This window comes from Mustelus asterias, chromosome 11 (genome assembly GCF_964213995.1).
Source record: "Mustelus asterias chromosome 11, sMusAst1.hap1.1, whole genome shotgun sequence".
NCBI lineage: Eukaryota > Metazoa > Chordata > Chondrichthyes > Carcharhiniformes > Triakidae > Mustelus > Mustelus asterias.
Window position 1 is genome coordinate 41,774,312 of NC_135811.1, and position 21,887 is coordinate 41,796,198.

Sequence of the window (21,887 nt, forward strand, 5' to 3'; positions counted from 1 at the left end):
CTTCGATTTTCCATTCTCTGGAGTGAGGGGCCATGGCAAGGTGTGTGGAGTTTCTGGAAATTGTGACAGGTGACCCCAGAAACAGTGTGGAGGCTGCCTGGTGTGGATATGGGTTGGGGAGAAGGCCTGTCTCAGTGCTCAGGCACTTAATGCAAGATTGTTTAAAAAATCAAACGTAAAAGAGCCCTCCAACCCTCAACACCCACGCACTCCCTATGCCCCATCCATGCCAACCTATGCTCCACCCACCTTCACAGGACCTTCATTCGCCCCATGCAACCTCATTCCCCTCTACCCAACACCCATGGCCTTTTATAGCCCCATGCCAACTTAGTCAACCCATGTTCCCCCACCCACCATCCTTTGACCTTTAAAACCCACCCTACCAACTCATTCAGTATCCACAATTGGCAAACCTCAGGATCCATGCTGAGATGAAATAAATAAAATTCTAAGGCTCTCATTTTGATCCTTGAGGGTAGGTAGTGGGAGTTGGGAAAATTCATGGTTTCACAGGACCGCTCATTAAAAAGTGAGGTCTGACCTTCATTGCCAGGATGCAGGCTGTAGTCAGGCCAGTGAACCAGGAAAGAGTGTAGTGACAGCACTTACTGAGTACCAAGGCAGGATGTTTAAAAAGTCCACCTCGGTACTAAGGGACTTTATTTCAGTTATAATGAAAAATGTAAGGTGCTCTTATCCTCATTCCTCACGCACCCTGACCAACCCCCAACATATTCGCCATGCTCCATCCATGCCATCTCATGCCTCTCCACCGAACCCCATGGCATCTCGTGCCCCCCATGTCAAGATCTGGAAACTTCACCTACCAAGTCTCATTATGCATTCTTGTCTGAGAGCCCAGAAATCTGCTTGATTGTTGAAACAACTGAGCCCTATGGAAAACATTGCTTAATTGATAGTTATGGCACTCTGATCTCTTCTGCCAGTGTTTATTTACAGTAGATGAATCGATCTCAAATGCTTGCAGTTTCTACTATAGATACTTTAAAGGCCTGAATGATTGACACTTTTATCAGGCTGCGATAAAGGAGTTTTATTTGAAGCAAGTGGAAAGTAACAAATGAATAATATTTTAAACATTTTTTACTATTCTACTGTCACAATTCTATTGTTATATAGCGTATAGTGAGTGAATAGACATGGAAGAAGGGGGCATGAGGAGCCATGGGGGTGCATAGAGGGACATAACTTGTATGGGTGGCGAGTGAAGTACCATGGCTTGGCATAACGAGCAACTCCAAAGTCATCTGAACCCATTGAAAATCCAGGCCTAAGTATCTATTGCAGACTTTGTTATAAAGAAATATTCACTCATTTTTAAAAAACCCATTCGCTACATTTACTTTCCTTTCACTGCAGAATTTCTCAAAACATTTTATTCAAGTGCTTTATTCCAATGAAAGCAAAAATTTGATTCAAGCACTTAATCCTTTATTAAAAAAATAAACGTTTCAGTCAAATGCTTATTTCTTTATTAGAACAATCTTTAGAATTCATAGTTCCACTTTAAAGAGCCCATAACTACTTGAGGCTGTGAATCAAACTGTGAAATGCAGACACTCCACTGTGATAATGGAAAGTTGTGAAATCAGCCATGTAGCATTGATCCTGCAATGGAAACTTCCTGGCTTATGTCAATAACAGAATGAAATAGCAAGCAATGATTTTTTTTAACACTCCATACAGCTTTTCTCCCAAATATTTAAAGGGCCAGAGTTTTAAGCGCCTCGCTATCCAGGTGGTTGCTTTTGACGGCTCCCTGGATAGTTCCAATGAGTTTGTGCACTTCATATGCACATTCACATCTACTTTAACAATCCCTTTGGGAGAGACAGCCAGCTTGTCTCTCTCAAAGAGCATCTTACTTCTCCCAAAATGCACTTGACCTTCCCCAATGGTATGGTGGGATAATACTGAAATGGATCTTGCCTCTTCAAAAGAGTACACCACCTCTCCAGAGGGCTCTACAATGTTTAGACCTGTGCCTACTGGGTCTAATCTGCTCGTATCATGTATTTCCCACTCCTGGCTAATGAAAACCAGACACCGTGAACCATGGGTGTGCAAATTGGCATTGCCCCCATTCCCGTCACCCCTTCACAAAAATGGCGGGAGTCGTATTTGGGGAGAGGACTTTCAGATTTCAGCCTCTGCTGCAGGAGCTGAATGAGAGGAGAGGCATTCTGGGATTCCCTTGCCAAAGGATAAGAATATCAAATGCCCACAGGGTGCTGCTGAGGAGGATCAGAACTTGGAATTAGAGATTTAGTGCTGAAGCAACAAAACATTGCCTTGTGAAATGTGTTCCTAAACTCCAAAATCATCCACCAAATGCTACCAGAGCTACAAAACCGCATCCGATCAGATTTGCTGAGCTCACCACCTCTTTCCAGTGCTGCTAAGTATGAAAGACTTACCACCAAGTAACACAGCTCTTTTATTCATTTATGGAATGTGGGTGATGCTGGCAATATCAGTATATATTGCCTATCCTTGATTACTCTTGAGAAGGTGATGGTAAACTTCCACCTTGATCTGCTGCAGACCATGTGGTATAGAAACTCCTTACAGTGCTGTTAGGTAGAGGATTCCAGGATTTCGACCCTGTGGATGACTGAAGGAATGACAATGTATTTCCAAGTCAGGATGTTGTGTGACTTGAAAGGGAATTTGCAGATGATCGTGCTCCCATCCACCTTCTGCCCTTGTCCTGCTAGGCAGATGAGGTAATGGGGTTTGGGAGGTGCTGTTGAAGAAGCCTTAGCAAGTTGCTGCAGTGCATCTTGTAAGTGGTAAACACTGACGTCAGGGTGTGCTGGTGGTGGAAGCAGTAAATGTTTAAGGTAGTGGAGAAGGTGCCTTTCAGGCAGATTGCTTTGGAATTGGGGTTCTTGAACGAGACTCATTCAGACAAATGAAGACTACTCCTGGCCTGTACCTCCTATCTTGTACATTATTTTTGTGCATATTCTCTCATCTTTGAACATGGTAAAGGGAAGGATGAATACAATAGGAGATCCAAAATAAAGGGCACTCATAGAATGATAAAGTTCCAGCATTCAATCACCCAAACACTTGGGGAAAACTGCAAAATGTCATGTAAAAAATGTATTTTGAGTTGAGTTATTAGCTCACTGTAAATCAATGGTTCTGATACATTTGTGTTACCTGTCAAGACATCCTCTTATAGAAAATATTATACCACCCAAATCCCCAAGCAATGTCATGAGGATCTGTTACTTTACAATGTAACTTTTGATATTTGGTATAATTTCATCCAAAGTGGTTGAATTTCTAAGGGTAAATTCAATGCTCCCATGTTTCTGGCAGGGAGTTGCTCAAGAATTGTTTTTGTTCCCTTGGCTTGGCACTGTTCTGTTATTTAGAATGAATAAACCTTGAGCTGAAAGTGTATAGAAAATGTGAATAAACTTCTCATCCCTCACTCTAGGATTATGGACCAACGATATGAGAAGGTGCCACACTTCCTGTTTGGTGACTTCAACTTCAGGTTGGATTCTAAAGGTGTGATAGAGGTAGGTGTTGTCAGGCAAAAGTCCAAGCAGCCTCCAGTTCTGTCACCATTCAAGTTTTTCACTTTCTAGTTTCACAGCATGGCCAGGAATTGGGTTGAGTTTCAAAAAGGGAACAATTCTTGTGAAAGTTTAAGTCAAGAGTCTCAGAACCCAAAAGCATCATATAAAAATTCTTGAGTTTAAAGTTTATTTATTAGTGTCACAAGTAGGCTTACATTAACACTGCAATGAAATTACTGTGAAAAATCTCTAGTCGCCACACTCCGGCACCTGTTTGGGGTACACTGAGGGATAACTTAACATGGCCAATGTACCCTAACCAGCACGTCTTTCAGACTGTGGGAGGAAACAGGGGCACCCGTAGGAAGCCCACGTAGATACGGGGAGAACGTGCAGACTCCACACAGACACACTGACCCAAGTCGGGAATCGAACCCGGGTCCCTGGCACTGTGAGGCAGCAGTGCTAACCACTGTAAGTAGAACACCTCACCAGCATATTTAGAGTCTAATTAGTCACAACATGTGAAAATCGTAGAGATAAACTGTGTATCCACATGGCTATCACCCATTTACACTATATTAAATATATTATAAGTATATTACAAGTAGAATGACCACTAGCACTGACACTATTAACTCTTTTGTTGTTTTAAAAGAGAAACTGTTTTTAATCACAACAAATGGGAATCAGCAGGTTCTCCAATTCATGACCCATTTTGTTCTGGTTTGTAGACTCTGGAATAATGTTACCAGTTGAGCTCTATCACTGGTGTGGGCACTGCACCCAGTGATATGTTGACAGTGGATTTGATCATTTACAAGTAATTTGGATGAAAAGAAAGATAAACCAAATAAGAATAATTAAGGTTAAATGAAAGAAAATTTAAGGACAAAATGACTATCAGAAAACTAAAACATCATACATATTGGCAAATGTTGTAGAAGACAGAAATTCATGGAAGTATTTATGTACAGTTAAGTAACTGATAGCTTGGTAGAATGAACATTTCTAACTTGCATATGAAATTTATCAAATTGTTTCATTAGCTTTGTTTCCAAATATTCCACTCCCACTAATATCTTTTTTTGGCATGTTTAAATTCAAATTCAAAGTAAATTGATGTTTTGTAATTCACTCATGGGGTGTAGATGTTGCAGGCTAGGCTAGCATTCATTGCCTATCCCTAATTGTCTTCTAAAGGGTGGTAGTGAGCTGCTGCCTTGAACCGCTGCAGTCCCTCAGGTGTAGACACATCCACAGTGCTGTTAGAGAGGGAGTTCTAGAGTTTTCCTTGACTAATGGAATATTTGCACTGCAGGTTTTGTATCGGTGCAAAGCTGTTTCAATTTTGCACCAACTTTATGCAAAGTATAATTTGGTGTTCAAGCCTCTGACTCAACAACAGCAAAGAGCTATATGGTGTTGTTAACATAATAAAAGTCCCACGTCACTTCACAGAAGCATTGTGAAACGAAGTATGATACCAAGCAACATAAAGAGCTATTAGGGTTAGGTGATGAAAAGCTTGGTTAAAAGTTATGTTTAAGGAGTGTCTTAAACAAGCAAAGTGAGGTAGAGAGATGAAGGCGAGGGAGCTTGGGGCCCGGCAACTGAAGGCACGGCCACCAATGTGAGTGCGCAGAGGCCTGTAACAGAGGTGTGTAGATATTGTGGCGGGTTAGGGGTCGGGGGCTGTGTGTGCGGGGGGTGGGTGGGGAATTGGCTGGAGGAGATTACACAGTTATGCAGGGGCAAGACCATGGAGGGATTTGAAAACAAGGGGTGGAATTTTCCAGCTCTGCCCGCCAGCAGGATCTTGTGGTTCCACCAAAGACAAAACCTCCCTATGGCAGGTTCCCCAGCAGCTGGATGGGCGAATCACACAAAATGCCAGAGACATTGGCAGGACCAAAAGATTCTGCCGGCTCCCACCCAAGGATGAAAATTTTAAAGTCAAGGCATTGCTTGGCTGGGAGCCAATGTCGGTCAGTGAGCAGAGGGGGGCAGGGGGGGGGGGGGGGTGGAGTTTTGCATTACCTCAAGTTTAGAGAGGGTAGAATGTGGGAGACCAGCCATGCGTTTGTTGAAACAGAATCTGGAGGTAATAAAGACATGAATAATGGTTTCAGCAGCATGTGAGCTAAGCATGTATCTGTTGGTGAGACCTCACTTGGAGTATTGTGTGCAGTTTTGGTCTCCTTATCTAAGAAAGGATATACTTGCCATAGAGGGAGTGCCACAAATGTTCACGTCCGGGATGGTAGGATTGCCATATGAGGAGAGATTGGGTAGACCAGGCGTGTATTCACTCCAATTTCGAAGAATGAGGGAATCTGATTGCAAGGCATAAAATTCTGACAGGGCTGAACAGATTGGTTGTAGGGATGTTGTTTTCTCTGGCTGGGGGTTTTATTAACAAGAGATCAGTCTCGGGATATGGAATAAGCCATTTAGGACTGAGATAAGGAGAAACTTCTTCAGTTAGAGGATAGTGAGCCTCTCGAATTCTCTAGTTTAGTTTAAAGTTTATTTATTAGTGCCACAAGTAGGCTTATATTAACACTGCAATGAAGTTATGGTGAAAATCCCAAAATCGGCACAGAAGGCTGTGGAGGTCAAGTTACTGAATATATTTAAGAAGGAAAGTTAGATTTCTAGATTCTAAAGGTGTCAAGGGGTATGGGGAGAGAGTGAGAATATGGTGTTGAGGGTCAACCCTGATCATATTGAAGGGCCAAATGGTCTCCGCCCCCTATTTTTGTGTTTTTGAGACAGGGCCAGATTCAGATAATGTTACGGGGGTGGAAATTGGCAGTGTTAGTGATGGTGTGAATATGAGGTTGGAACATCAGCTTGGGATCAGATGTGATACCAAACTTGCAAATAGACTGCCTTAATCTCTTCAAAGTGAATTGGGGTGAGAATACCTTCTCCAGGCCATCTCAATCTGCTTTAATGCCAGGACAAGCTTTGATACCAGCTGCAAGCTGTGCTTACACCTTAAATGCAGTGAAACTGCTTCACACACACACACTACAGTCGTCATGTGAATGTACCCTACCTGTAAACAGAGACCTGGGCAATATAATGCTCAGAAGTATGTTAGTTCAGATAAATGCATATTCTAGAAGGATGAACCCAATGCTAGCCTTTATCTTATTCAGCTTTATTTTTAAACCTACTGTGCAATGGGACAAACTCTCCCGGCCCATTCCCCTCCAACATACCAGGCAGCCAGTGCTGGGTTACCCTTTCTATATATTGTGTATAATTAACAAGTCAACATCCAGTACCTGGTCACCTTGTTACCTCCAAGTTCTGGCTGTTTAACATTCATTAAATAGAATCTAATACGTTCGACTGTCTGAAAATGCTAATGCGGATTATAAAGTTGTCAAACTGCCTGCTTGTGCTTTACGTCTGAATGGCGCCAATTCTGTGATTGATTGACTGAAATGAACCAATGCAAGATGAAGATGTGTGGATAAATGTTCATGGACATGGTAAACGGTACTTGACGTAAGAATCAGAGTAAATGCCTTTGAAAGTTTGAAGAGACCCTTTGGATTGGAGAGCTGATATCTCCCATTGTCCTTTTTTTGTGCAAGAATTCTGCAGTTGGGGAGCTCTCCCCTTTTTGGTGGAGATTATTCAGGTAAAACTGTTTTAAGGATAATAACTCCACCATAGAGGTGGACAGAGTTAATGTTTTTGCCCCAGTTTGTTAACCTGCTTGTCTAATATCTCAAAAGCTAATGGATAGATTACAATGAAACCTGGTGCATAGATAGGGTCTGGCACGAAGAAGAATTGGTTGGGTTTTTTGGCAAAGATTTGGATCCAGATCCTGGAATTTTTTTTAAGGGTCCATTAACATTGGGACCAAGGGCAGATTGATTTTCTTTAAAAGAATGTTGTGCGTTTTATGTAGACTGCTCTTAGTTGTTTTAGAATGTGGTGGATTGTGTCAACTGATTTGTCACAGCTATCAAAATGTGAGCAGGGTTTTTAGAGCAGGTTGTTGGATGTGGACTGGCTTAAAGACTCGGTGCAATGAAAACTCTTCATGAAAGGATTTTTTTTCAGCTTTGGAGCAACAGAACATCAACCAGAGAGGGAAAGAGCTCAAGGAAGAAGTGCGTAATTGGAATGATGTTGAGTTAACATAAGCACACGGAGTTATGCACTCTGCTGAGCGTCCTCTTGTTTGATTTTGATTTGTAGCACCAATCACAGTCAGTTGGGGATCACATCGATCCCAGTTGTCTTTTTACACGGTCCTTTCTTTATGCCCATTAAATGATCATACAGGCGACAATACGACACTCCAAGAGAGTTTGTTGTTTCTGCTCAGATTAAACATTTGTTTCAGCTCCTTTGGACAGCAGTGCACAAGCCTCTACTTAAATCAGGAAATTTGAATAATCAGGAATCAGGAAAACTCAAAAGTAAGAAAAAGCCATTTTGTTTATCAAAGCTCATGCAAAACTGAATAAAACAACCCAGCTCCTGACAGGAGCTGGAACTCTAGAAAACTGCTCGGACTGTGAGCAATGTTTGTCAGTCTTCAAGATGCATTGTGATTTCAGTTGGTCTTCCAATATCAGCCTGGTTCAGATTCAATCATAAAAGAACTAGTTTTATCTGCTCTTGACATTTAATTGCAACAAATGGATGGTGAGCTCATTATTCAAAATAACTATTTATTCAGAATAGATTGATTGGTTTTCTGTTGTGAGTGTGGCTCTAGTCTGCGTTTCTCATTTAAGGACTGATTTTGGAGCTCAGATTGTGATGATCTGAATGCGTATTTTACAGATACTTTTTAATAATATTTTTGTCCCCAGCTACATGTGGCCCCTTTCTGAGGAGATGCTTCCATACTGGCCAAGACTTGGAAAGACAATTCTCCCATTAATTACTACTTCAGGCTGCTTAATCAGTTGTCAATGATGCTATCATATGCAGTCCTTTACTGTAATTTTAAAACATCTCTACAGAATGCATTGCTATGACTGATGTTAAAGCACCTTTGGCATGTTATAATTAATGTACTTTTAAGCCATTGTTATGGTTTTTAGACCTTTACCGCAGCCATGTAATATTGTCTGTCAATATCCAGATGTTTTCAGTTTTATTCCTTTTGATAAATATTGTACTGCTTTCTCATCCAGGTTTTCCACTTGGAGCTAAGGAAAAATGTCCTTGTGCTCCTTCTAGAGTCATATAGTCATAGAGATTTACAGCATGGAAACAGGCCCTTCAGCCCAACTTGTCCATGCCACCCTTTTTTTTTAAAACCCCGAAGCTAATCCCAATTGCTCGCATTTGGCCCATATCCCTCTATACCCATCGTACCCATGTAACTATCTAAATGCATTTTAAAAGACAAAATTGTACCCGCCTCTACTATTACCTCTGGCAGCTTGTTCCAGACACTCGGCACCCTCTGTGAAAAAATTGCCCCTCTGGACACTTTTGTATCTCTCCCCTCTCACCTTAAACCTATGCCCTCTAGTTTTAGACTCCCCTACCATTGGGAAAAGATATTGACTATCTAGCTGATCTGTGCCCCTCATTATTTTATAGACCTCTATAAGATCACCCCTCAGCCTCCTACGCTCCAGAGAAAAAAGTCCCAGTCTATCCAGCCTCTTCTTATAACTCAATCCATCAAGTCCCGGTAGCATCCTAGTAAATCTTTTCTGCACTCTTTCTAGTTTAATAATATTCTTTCTATAATAGGGTGACCAGAATTGCACACAGTATTCCAAGTGTTGCTTTACCAATGTCTTGTACAATTTCAACAAGACATTCCGACTCCTGTATTCAATGTTCTGACCGATGAAACCAAGCATGCCGAATGCCTTCTTCACCACTCTGTCCACCTTGACTCCACTTTCAAGGAGCTACGAACATGTACCCTTAGATCTCTTTGTTCTGTAACTCTCCCCAATGCCCTACCATTAACTGAGTAAGTCCTGCCTTGGTTCAATCTACCAAAATGCATCACCTCGCATTTGTCTAAATTAAACTCCATCTGCTATTCGTTAGTCCACTGGCCCAGTTGATCAAAATCCCGTTGCAATTGGAGATAACTTCCTTCACTGTCCACTATGCCACCAATTTTAGTGTCATCTGCAAACTTACTAACCATGCCTCCTATATTCTCATCCAAATCATTAATATAAATGACAAATAACAGCGGACCCAGCACTGATCCCTGAGGCACACCACTGGTCACAGGCCTCCAGTTTGAAAAACAACTCTCTACAACCCACCCTCTGGCTTCTGTCAAGAAGCCAATTATGTATCCATTTAGATACCTCACCCTGGATCCCATGAGATTTAACCTTATGCAACCAATCTATCATGCGGTACCTTGTCAAAGGCCTTGCTAAAGTCCATGTAGACAACATCAACTGCATTGCCCTCATCTACCTTCTTGGTTACCCCTTCAAAAAACTCAATCAAATTTGTGAGACATGATTTTCCACTCACAAAGCCATGCTGACAGTTCCTAATCGGTCCTTGTGTCTCTAAATGCCCGTAGATCCTGTCTCTCAAAATTCTAATTGGAAGAATATTTCAGAGACAGAAAATATAGATAGGATGCCTGTGCATTGTGGCAGTGAGCAGAGATATAGAGCAGTACATGTGTATGGAACATCTTTTAAAAGAGGCCACGGAAGCACGGTGGTTAGCACTGCTGCCTCACAGCGCAAGGGACCCGGGTTCAGTTCCAGCCTTGGGTGACTGTCTGTGTGGAGTTTGCACATTCTCCCCGTGTTTGCGTGGGTTTCTTCTGGATGCTCTGGTTTCCTCCCACACTCCAAAGATTTACAGGTTAGGTGGATTGGGTGTGCTAAATTCTCCCTTGGTGTCCCAAGATGTGCAGGTTAGGTGGATTAGCTATGCTAAATGCTCCTTTATTGTCTCAAAAATGTGCAGGTTAGGTTGATTGGCCATGGTAAATTCTCCCTTAGTGTCCCAAGGTGTTAGATGGATCAACCAAGGGAAATGTGTGGGGTTACGGGGATAGGGCAGGGAAGAGGATCTGGGTAAAATGCTCTGTTGGAGAGTTGGTGTGGGTGCGATGGGCTGAATGGCCTCTTCTGCACTTTCGGGATACAATGACAACAAATGAAAGAATTCAGAGAAAATGAAAAAAAAAACATGTATTGGAATGCTCCATTATTTTCTCTCTGTCTGGATTACTTTAATTCTCGGAGACTGCAGGATTCTCCTGGTGGGTTGGTAACCCTTCTTAGGGCAGGTGGGGGTCAGTAACTGCATGGATGTCTGGGGCCAGGATATACAAATGGCTCTTTGTGGAGTACTCAAACTGATTTTATTACTTATTATTTATTACTTCTGAACAAATCTGTTCAAGCTTTTAAAGGGCCAAGCTTGGCCTCCTTTGTCTCGTGGCTACTTTAAAGAACTGAAGAACAAACATCATTTCAATGCCTTGTTGCCCTGAACACCTAATCAGCATCAATTGCTGGAGCCACTGTACTACTTGTAATTGGTGCTTCTTTGTCACTACTGAGATAATGCAGATTTCCAGCTCATTATTCATGTAATCACAGTCATCACAGCTGTGTTTATTCTGAAAGTGCATTGTTACCACTGCTGTTTATGCCCATTATAGTGAAGGCTAGAATGGGGATACAATTCATTTAAAAAGTCAGAAGGAGCAAATGCTGTCCTGAAAGAAGCCTCATCTTGCGCTGGGAACAAAAGGGAAATGCAGGACAATCCAGTCATAAAAAAGAGGAAATTTTCTAATGAGCGTGGGAGGGTGTGCACGTCAGCTGGCGAGAAGAATTTGAGAAGTTCTTCAGCATCTTGAAGGTGAAGGGCTGTGAAAGGCTGCTTATGATTTGGGACCTATGCTTTGGGAATGTTTAAACCTCATAACACTGGAACCCGCATCATTTGGATTGTGTACCAGGAAACTGTGGCTCAGATGATGCACAATGCTAATTACTGGCTTGTGTGCAAGCAGGTGGGGGGGGGTGGTAAATGTTTAAAATCTGATGAACAGTTACCGAGACATAATAAGTATTCAAACGCTGCACATTTTGAGCCCTGCTAGTTCCCAAACAGACCATTAGATGGAGCTCTCACGGTGACGGAGCACATTACTTTGGGAAGGAGGAGCCGAAGAAAGGAAATCGTGAACAATCCTTTTCCACGAAGCAACCTTGCAGATGGTTGGTGAAGTTTGGCTTCATGGTGGGCAGGGAGAGCTGGGTTTCCTGGATCATTCCACTTCTCAAAATCAGGACAATCTAAAGAAAGATGCATTTGTATAGCACCTTCCACCGCCTCTGGATTTCCAAAAATGCTTTGCAGTGAAGAACTTTTGAAATGCAGTCACTGTCGTAATGCACTAAACCTGGCAGCCATTTTGCACACAGCAAGCTCCCAGCAACAGCGTTGTGCTAATGATCAAATCATCTGTTTTTCCTGTTGTTGACTGAGAGGTGACTATTTGCCAGGATACCAGGGATAACTTTCCTGCTCTTCTTTGAGAGTGTCAGCCGAAATTTTTGTGCACAAGATGCTGTAGTGGGTCTTAAACCCATTCCCTCTGACTCAAAGATGACAGTGTCACCAGCTGAACTATAGCGGGAGGGAAAAAACAACAGAAGCTCAATTCTTGTAAAGTATTCATAACGCAGGGCACAGTAGGCTAGCTGTTCGGTCCTGAACCAGTAGCCCAGAAGTCAAATGTTCAAATCTTACCATGTCAAGTTGTGAAATTAAATTTAATGAAGCTGGTAAACTGTAGGCTGGCACCAGATAATGACTATGAAAACTGCTCGATTGTCATAACTAGTGTCTTTCAGGGAACTTCCCACTCCTAACTGGTCTGGCCTATATACGACTCCTGTCCCACAACATATGGTTGACTTTTAACTGTCCACAGGGCTAAACAATGATACTTACAGAAAAAGTGGGCAGAATTTAACATGGATGACAAGGATTCCAACCTCCAAAGCTGGTGGCACCCTTGCTGATCCAATCCCTGCAAGCCCCAACAAGCAGAAGCCCTGACACTAGGGCTCCCGTCTCCACTGCACCCATTAAATTGCCATACCACCTAATGTGGAGCAAATACTCCATTCCCAAGAGGATGCATATCAATCAAAGGTCCTCAGTTCTCCCATATCGGCACTGAGAGTGGTAGCCATTTCCAGCACCACACAGTCCAGGGAGAGGATCAACAATCATTCCCCAGAAGTAAGGTATTCTCCCATAAGTAGCCTATGATGGATATCTTCTGGCAGGCTTTCCATATGGCATTACCCCCATAATAGTGGCGGCAGGATGAGGCTTTTCTTAACTGACCTCTTAAGGATCTCCATTGGCTTCCAGACAGGAAGGCCAACCTCAAGCCTTCCCACCACAGGCCTAATTGGGGAAAATCGGGAAAGCAACTGATTTCCACCTTCTCACTTGATGGGCAGCCCACTGCAACCCAGCCCACCTCTGGGGGTAGGTGAAGGAAAATAAAATTCCACCAGGTGACTCCACAGGAGGTTATAGTTAACCAGGAAATTAGAAGTTTCTATATCATCAGGTGAAACAGAGGCAATTGAATAAATACAGTGCCTCAGAAATAATACTGTGACAGGTATTGACTAACGAGGTGTCTGAAGCAGCCAGTAGTTCCTGCTTGTCAGGGGAAACAGGGCTGCTCCTTCAAGCCTACAGGAAAACCTTCTGTGACATATTTAAATTTCCTGAGCCTCTTATGAATCTCCTTGCAGATCCCGGCAGGTTTGCTCTGAAGGGGAAGTTGCCATTGCTCTCTCTCTCTGCTCAGCCTTGGATTAGTATTTGTTGTCAGGCTCCAGTGATGTGATCAGATTCCAATCTCTATCTTCAAAGGATGGCAGCACTGGATCCAGGCAGACATGTACTCTACAAAGCTCAACCAGATCGGGTTTGGGAGCCAGTGATTAACTCTCCCTCTATTTTGACTGTTCTTACAATCCGAGGGGTGGTCAGGGGGGGGGGGGTGTAAGCCAAGGGTGGGTTCTTCCTGCCCCGCCCCACTGCTGGGGATCATCCGATCCCATCAAAAGTCAGTGGAAATTTAGCTGAGACTCCACATCCCACCGTGGCGGGTCCCACCCCAGCAGAGGCAGAAAATCCCAGCCCAAAATAACCAGATTTATTTAATGATCCCCAAATGCAGAGCTTTATCACTTTTTGTAACTATTACTTCAAAATGAAGCAGAGCCAATGCAAATTAAACATGAATTAACAGGCCTTTAGTAAGAGGCAGTTACACTTTAAATCATCAATACACCAAAGCTATATCTTACACATTCACAAGCACCCTCGTGACTCCCTGAAGACATATGGCCCAATGTAGCGACACAGCTCCACAATATGCTGTTCTTTATTCATGATGTGGAGATGCCGGCGTTGGACTGGGGTAAACACAGTAAGAGTTTTAACAACACCAGGTTAAAGTCCAACAGGTTTATGTGGTAGCAAATGGCATTTGCTACCAAATAAACCTGTTGGACTTTAACCTGGTGTTGTTAAAACTCTTACTGTGTTCTTTATTCACGCAGGATAGGTCACGAGCCCTATCTGACAACAGCTTTCATCTTCGAGTTTCACAAATACAATTATCATTAGCAAGACACATTTTCTCCCTACAGTCCTGGTGGTGTAGCTTTCTGGCATTCCTAATCAATCGACCAGACAACACCGGATTTCACGGTTTGGCCACTTCTGGGAAAACACTCAGTTCTTTAATGACATCAAGCTATTCGCACCACTTTTCAGGTTTTAGACTTTTTCAGCCAGCTCGCACATTGCCTGCAAGAGCTTCTCTTTCCCTTTCTGCCAAACAGAAAAACTGAATTCTTCCTGAGAATGATTTGCTTCTTCTCCTCACAAAGATTACCTGTTCCTCTTTCTGTCTTCATCTGCTTTCTTTTTGTGTCTGCATCTGTACCTTCGCCCTCCACATCCACTGCTTATAGCTCTCCTTTGTGTCTGGTCACATGACTTCTAGCTTGTTAACTTCCTTCCTCTTGGTCCTGCTCAGGTCAAGGGTCACCAGATCACATGGCTCGGTATTTCTTATTATCCAAGGAAACTACCATTAACCCTTTACAATTGTTGCAAACTCTGTAAAGTCCTTTCGAAACATTCTTTAAAAAATTACAGATTCCACAGACCTTTTAAACAATTTACACACTTTCCTTCCTGCATTGCCTCTCGGTCAAATGTCGTCACACCAGTATTAGAAAAGAATCAAATCCAACAAGATTTGGACAGGACAATTTCCCTCATTGAGTGCAAGATTCGGCTCTGTTACGATAGACCAGTTCAATCATTTCTCATAAAAGTCTCACTATATGGACAGCTGAAGGGACACTTCATTTTAATGCTTGATATTTCAGCAATTGCACTCAATGTGAATGGCTTGCCAATAGCTCAATAACAAAGCAAGAACAGGACAGGAACAGGCCCTTCAGCCCTCCAAGCCTGCACCGATCACATTTGCCTATCTAAACCAACCGCTTATATCCCTCTATTCCCCATTTGTGCATATGCCTATCAAAATAAGTCTGAAATGTGGCTAATGTAACTGCCTCAACCACCTCACTTGGCAGTGCATTCCAGGCCCCCACCACCCTCTGTGTAAAAAACCTTCCCCCGCACATCTCCACACATGCACACACCCCCCCCCCCGCCCACTATCTTGAACTTGTGCCCCCATGTAATTGTAATTTCTGCCCTGGGAAAAAGCTTCCAACTGCTCACCCTATCCATACCTCTCATAATTTTATAAACTTCTATCAGGTCACCCTTCAGCTTCTGTCTTTCCAGGGAGAACAATCCCAGTTTATTCAACCTCTCCCCATAGCTAATACCCTCCATACCAGGCAACATCCTTTTCTGCACTCTCTCCAAAGCCTCCACGTACTTCTGGTAGTGTGGTGACCAGAGTTGGACACAGTATTCCAAACAGTGTAAGATATGGTGAAATGACCATGATAGCATTCACAATCAGATTTCAGCTATGTATTGCGCTTGGGGAGATTATTCCTATCCTCACTTGTGATAAATTATCTTGACCCCAGCTGATCAGGCAGGGGACGAGGCTAGCCCATCACACTTGGAGTGTGCTGATACCTGTGATCATGGTTTGCCTAAGCCAGGGTAGAATAAAGGATCAAGGAATGGTAGTTTGAGGAGGTAACTAAGTGTGTTGATGAAGGTAGGGCAGTTGATGTCATATACATGGATTTTAGTAAGGCGTTTGATAAGGTCCCCCATGGTCAGCTTATGATGAAAGTGAGGAGGTGTGGGATAGAGGGAAAGTTGGCCGATTGGATAGGTAACTGGCTGTCTGATCGAAGACAGAGGGTGGTGGTGGATGGAAAATTTTCGGATTGGAGGCAGGTTGCTAGTGGAGTGCCGCAGGGATCGGTGCTTGGTCCTCTGCTCTTTGTGATTTTTATTAATGACTTAGAGGAGGGGGCTGAAGGGTGGATCAGTAAATTTGCTGATGACACCAAGATTGGTGGAGTAGTGGATGAGGTGGAGGGCTGTTGTAGGCTGCAAAGAGACATAGATAGGATGCAAAGCTGGGCTGAAAAATGGCAAATGGAGTTTAACCCTGATAAATGTGAGGTGATTCATTTTGGTAGGACAAATTTAAATGTGGATTACAGGGTCAAAGGTAGGGTTCTGAAGACTGTGGAGGAACAGAGAGATCTTGGGGTCCATATCCACAGATCTCTAAAGGTTGCCACTCAAGTGGATAGAGCTGTGAAGAAGGCATATAGTGTGTTAGCTTTTATTAACAGGGGGTTGGAGTTTAAGAGCCGTGGGGTTATGCTGCAACTGTACAGGACCTTGGTGAGACCACATTTGGAATATTGTGTGAAGTTCTGGTCACCTTACTATAAGAAGGATGTGGATGCGCTGGAAAGAGTGCAGAGGAGATTTACCAGGATGCTGCCTGGTTTGGAGGGTAGGTTTATGAGGAAAGGTTGAGGGAGCTAGGGCTGTTCTCTCTGGAGCGGAGGAGGCTGAGGGGAGACTTGATAGAGGTTTATAAAATGATGAAGGGGATAGATAGAGTGAACGTTCAAAGACTATTTCCTCGGGTGGATGGAGCTATTACAAGGGGGCATAACTATAGGGTTCGTGGTGGGAGATACAGGAAGGATATCAGAGGTAGGTTCTTTATACAGAGAGTGGTTGGGGTGTGGAATGGACTGCCTGCAGTGATAGTGGAGTCAGACACTTTAGGAACATTTAAGCGGTTATTGGATAGGCACATGGAGCACATCAGGATGATAGGGAGTGGGATAGCTTGATCTTGGTTTCAGATAAAGCTCAGCACAACATCGTGGGCCGAATGGCCTGTTCTGTTCTTGCCTGTTCTATGTTCTATGGCCAATGAAGTTAAACCAAGGCTTTACCAGATGCAGTTTTTTTAAGCCATCTCAGCCTTTTGGCTAAGATGAACATTAGATCCAGCTCAGGAGGGGGTGCAATACCTCATCCTGTCAACTTGGATCTTGTCTGATCGAGCCCAAGATGGGGTGCAATGCCTCATCCTGTCAGCTTGGATCTAGTTTGTCGTTCATGTGAGGGTCATGATTGGACTTAATATAAATTGGCCTTTTTGATTAAAATTAAAGTACTGGAAGGTTAAACATAAACAAGCACAGCTCACAGTGTTATTCTACTTCATGCTTTCAACGTGCAAGGTATCTTCAGTGGGTGAGGGTCCATTGGTCCCACTCTGCCAATGCAGTGTTACTCAATTGCGCCCAAAGTGAAAGGATTTGAGCAGGTTCACTTTGGATAAAACAGGAAGTGGGCTAGTGAGACCTACCACAACCTTATTGTCCAAACTTTAGTTTCAGTTATAGCCCCAACTGTCAGGACCAGAGTTGTTCATTTATTCCCTCTCCATTGCATATAAATGCTGCTGGGTAGAGGGAGCTTGGCCTCCCATTCAATTTCTCTCCCTTTAGCGCAGTAACCAACATTCCCCTGGGGCTGCCTAATGGAACATAGTTTCAGGTCCAAAATAGCAGTAGGGAAGTTCCACATTTCTGTGAAGTGGAAGAACAGACCGAGAAGAGGCCACCTCTATCTTGATTTCAGCTTCAAAATTGCACCCGATTATCTCTCAGTCTGAAGGATTTTTCCAAACATCTCTATGCCCTTCGGCTCCCTTGTGACATATTATGGTGACACAGAAACATTTCTTCTGCACCACTATGGGGATTTTTAAATCGATTTTCACTGATTTGCTCGATCATGTGTTTCAAATGTCCCTTGACCATGGGCCGTGGTTGGGGTGAATTCAGTGCGGAGGGCTGAAGTCCCATCCTGCCAGAATTCAGCACTGAAGAGGACAACCTAGCCCTTCATGTTTCTGTCATGTGATCCATGATAAAGCTTTCTCACTTGTTACATATGATGTGGCAATATTGGAAATCCTGATAATTTGTGTCTCTCATCCACCAGTAGCCTCTGACTACTTTCTATTAACAGCTATTTGTAATCTTCACTGTGACAATCTCCCAGTGGAAGTCTACCACCATCAGTGCAGAGTATAACTCTGTACAATTAAACCACTCAATACTGATGCACCACGCTCAGGAACGTACTCTGCCATGCAATTCATTTTGGCGAGTAGTACTCTCGCCTGTGAATTAGAAGTTTGGTTCATGTTCCACTGCAGGACTTTGAACGTGTAATCTAGGCTGACACTACCAAGGGGTGTTGTGTTGTCAAGAAGGATCATCCTTTGAATGAAGTATTAGACCAAGTCCCCCTCTGCCCATTCAGATGGATGTAAAAGATCCCATCCCGTCATTCAGAGAAGAGCAGGAAGGTGATCTTGTATCTTGGTTCAACACTCAAAACCTCAGCCAACACTACTGAAACAACTTCACTTCATAGAATCATAGAACCCTACAGTGCAGAAGGAGGTCATTCGGCCCATCAAGTCTGCACCGACCACAATCCCACCCAGGCCCTATCCCCATAACCCTATACATTTACCCTAACTAGTCCCCCTGACACTAGGGAGCAATTTAGCATGGCCAATCCACCTAACCTGCACATCTTTGTAGCGTTTGTGCAACCTTGCTGTGCACAGATGAATATTTTATCCACGAAGCAGCAGTAACCACTCCCAAGCAAGTTCTTGGCTCTGGCTTTGTTTTGGAACGTCCCGCGGATGTATAAATAAAAGTCTTAATTTTATTCCCTTCGATCTGTCCTGCATTGTGTTTTCCTTGCCCAGTCTCAAAAAAGGTTATTTATTCCTCACTTTTAAAGGCTCCTGTGTCCTTACACCAATTTCCATGGCTGGGGGCTGGGGACAGCACGTTATCCATGACGATAATGCAGCTCATGGGCCAGTTACCAGGAGGCCGATGAGTATGAGCCAGGATAATGTGGCCTTTGATTACTCCTGTTTCCTAGTGGAGGAGTACCCAGCCTTGCACTGTCACCTTCTTGCTGATGGTACAGCTGAGATCAGGGTCTGGCTGGGAGTTGATGAACTGCTGTTCCCTTTGTCCTGTTGAAAGTGTGGCCGCTCTACTCCATATTCCAGCGTGATGAACAGTTATTATTATCCTCTCTTATTTAAGCAAAAAAAATCATTTCTGTGTCGCAGTACATGAAAATGCATTTAATGGAGTGTTGCAATTTTTTTTGGCGGTTTTATTCTATTGTCTTTATGCATCTGTGGATGTGTTACAGCTGAGGCCAGGTCGTGACCTTTTTTCATAAATTTGAAAGCAGCCCGCAGATCACTGTTTGCTTCTTGCTGTCATTTTGTCCTTTGAGCATGTCGCGGTGCCCTTTCCCCTGTGCTGTCTAGGCAGATGTTGTTACTTGTTGATTGATTTATTTGGCATAAAAGGGAGGAGTCTCCCCTGGGGGTGGGGGGAGGGGCAGGGGGGGTGTCTATCCGACAGTTTCTGTGAATTTGAGGTGGGAAGAATAAAGTGTTCTTCACAAATCCCAGCGAATCGGAGGTAAGTAATAATAGCTCGAGGACTGCAGGCCAAACTCACTCCACAACCCAAAGTCTCCCAAAGAGTTTGCAACCTCTTTAATAGCACAGCTCTTAGTGGTCTCACTGTTTCCCTCCAAACGGGAGTCAAACATGGAGTGCATAAATAATGAAAAGCTGACTAAAGTGGACCGTTTTCTCGATGCTAGTGTGACTGTCTGTTTCTTCTCCCAAAGGAGAAAGAATTGAAAGCTACGGAGAGAGGACAGGAGAAAGGGAGGAATAGGAGAGCTCTTTCATACAACTGACCCATTTCACACTCCTTACCTCCCCTCTAATCCTGATCATTATATCTTTCTCTTGGCTGCAATGCAGAAATAAAAACCAACACATATTGCAAACCTAATTTTAAATTAAATCATGCTGTATGTATCCCAAAGCAGCCTCACGTGCTCCACGCCCGTTGCCAGAGGTGATTACACTTATCAATGCTCCTAACCAACTCAAACGCAATGACTACCACAGAGCACAAGCTCAGAGTGAAAAAGCTCTCTCTGCAGCAACATCACTCCACACACCACCGCACTAACAGCCACCAAGTCTTGGATCACTGACATTTACTGATTCTTCATCAAGAAACAGGGTCCAAATGGAAGCATGTGACTTGACAAACTCACCCCCACTCACCCTTGAGAGTGGGATAATCCCTGGGGTCTGGTGTCATTCCTAAACTGTTGCCACCCCTAAAAGCAGGAAAACCCAACCAATGATCCCAAAAGTTACTGTTCCTTTGTCCCTCTATCTACAGTCGAAAGTGGTCAAACAGCCCATCCTGTATTCATCCCAAATTAACAGGCAGGAGAAGGAAGAAGTTACTCTAATCTGGTCCTTGCACCAGCATTGAGGAAAAGGTCTAGAATTAGCTGAAGACTGGAGCTGCCTTCGTAGACTTCTCATTGACAGAGAATGCCGACTGGTGTGAAGATAGTAGCTTTCAACAATCAATCAATGCTTATCAATGGACTTATCAACACCTTAATGAGCGAACACAAGTTCCTCATTTGAGCACAAGACCAGTTGAACATGGACACTCAGCAGTGGTCTGCTACAAGGGTGGGTGCCTTTTCCAGCACCTAGACCACTGCCCTGCTCTACACCAGATCCCAAAAGGTTGCCCATACCAATGACACAATGACATAGCCCTGTTGACGCAGACGTCAGTGCTAGAGGATGCAGGTAGGATGCTGACTAACAACATGGAACTGCTAAAATGCTGTTTCCAGGACTGACGCTTCCACCGTAATCCAGAGAATGCAGCTGTGTCAGCACACAACGAAGAATGAGTGATAAGAGCTCAATGTTTTCTTCTCTGGAAGGCATCTTGACCATTTCCCTTACCCAGAATATCCAGGCGGCACCCTGAACAGGACTCTCACCTTCCAGCCTCATCTTGCCGATTCTTGCCAAAGTGTAAAAACCAGAGTGAAATTGTTCTGGAGACTCACTGAAACGCAATCAGTACTGCGACAGTTAACCTAAATTCCTCTGCTATGTCTCGTGGTCCCGCAGCTTTCACACAAAGATCACAATATGCAGCTAAATTCTGCAATACAGACGGTGTCAGGGATGCTCAAGTCCTGACTCTGTGACTCCCGGTGCTATTTACCCTCCTCAACTTGATGAACTGACCCCTTCTCCAGCTTGAGTATTTTTTTATATTAGATTACTTTGTGTCCTTATCTAATTTTAAATACTTTCAGTTATTAGTTATAAAAAGTATTGGGAATGAGGGACAAAGGCTGCTTAACAATCAAGAATCATCCAATCAACCCAACTGAATAGCTTCCACATTACTTTGTCTTTGATTCGCTGTATTTTTATTGTACTCAGTGACTTAGGCGGAGGGTGTCACGGGCAACATCTACTTTATCACTCCCAAAGATTTGAAAAACCTATCAATGAAGCCGCACAGAATTGTGCCTGCCATTCCTAATATCCATGCAGCTGATATCAACCCGCTGTCCAGGTGGACAGAATCGTCAGATACATGCAGTGTTAAAAACCAACAGCTCATCACTGACTCCTGGAAGACAGTGGGCACCACACAACCGAATCTACGTAGGGAAGGGCATTGCAATCACTTGCTCCATAAGTGGCACCCAGTGAGGGATTGTGGTCTTACACATCATGTCAGCCTGCTCATTGAGATCTGTTGCAAGCGACACCTAGTTTTTCCTACTTGCCACCTGCAGCAGAGACCATTGAATAGATAGCCAGGTTAGGCATCA

General features: G+C 43.5%; 1 protein-coding gene across 4 annotated transcripts in view; it reads left to right on the plus strand.

The window, feature by feature from the left end:
* The window catches only part of inpp5a (inositol polyphosphate-5-phosphatase A), a 534,961-nt gene that overhangs the window by 413,738 nt on the left and 99,336 nt on the right, over window positions 1–21,887 (plus strand). For all 4 annotated transcript variants that reach the window (XM_078223475.1, XM_078223474.1, XM_078223473.1 and 1 more), the window contains exon 9: window positions 3,476–3,560. In XM_078223475.1, coding sequence (XP_078079601.1) covers window positions 3,476–3,560 — 85 coding nt within the window. The remainder of the gene's footprint in view (window positions 1–3,475; window positions 3,561–21,887) is intronic.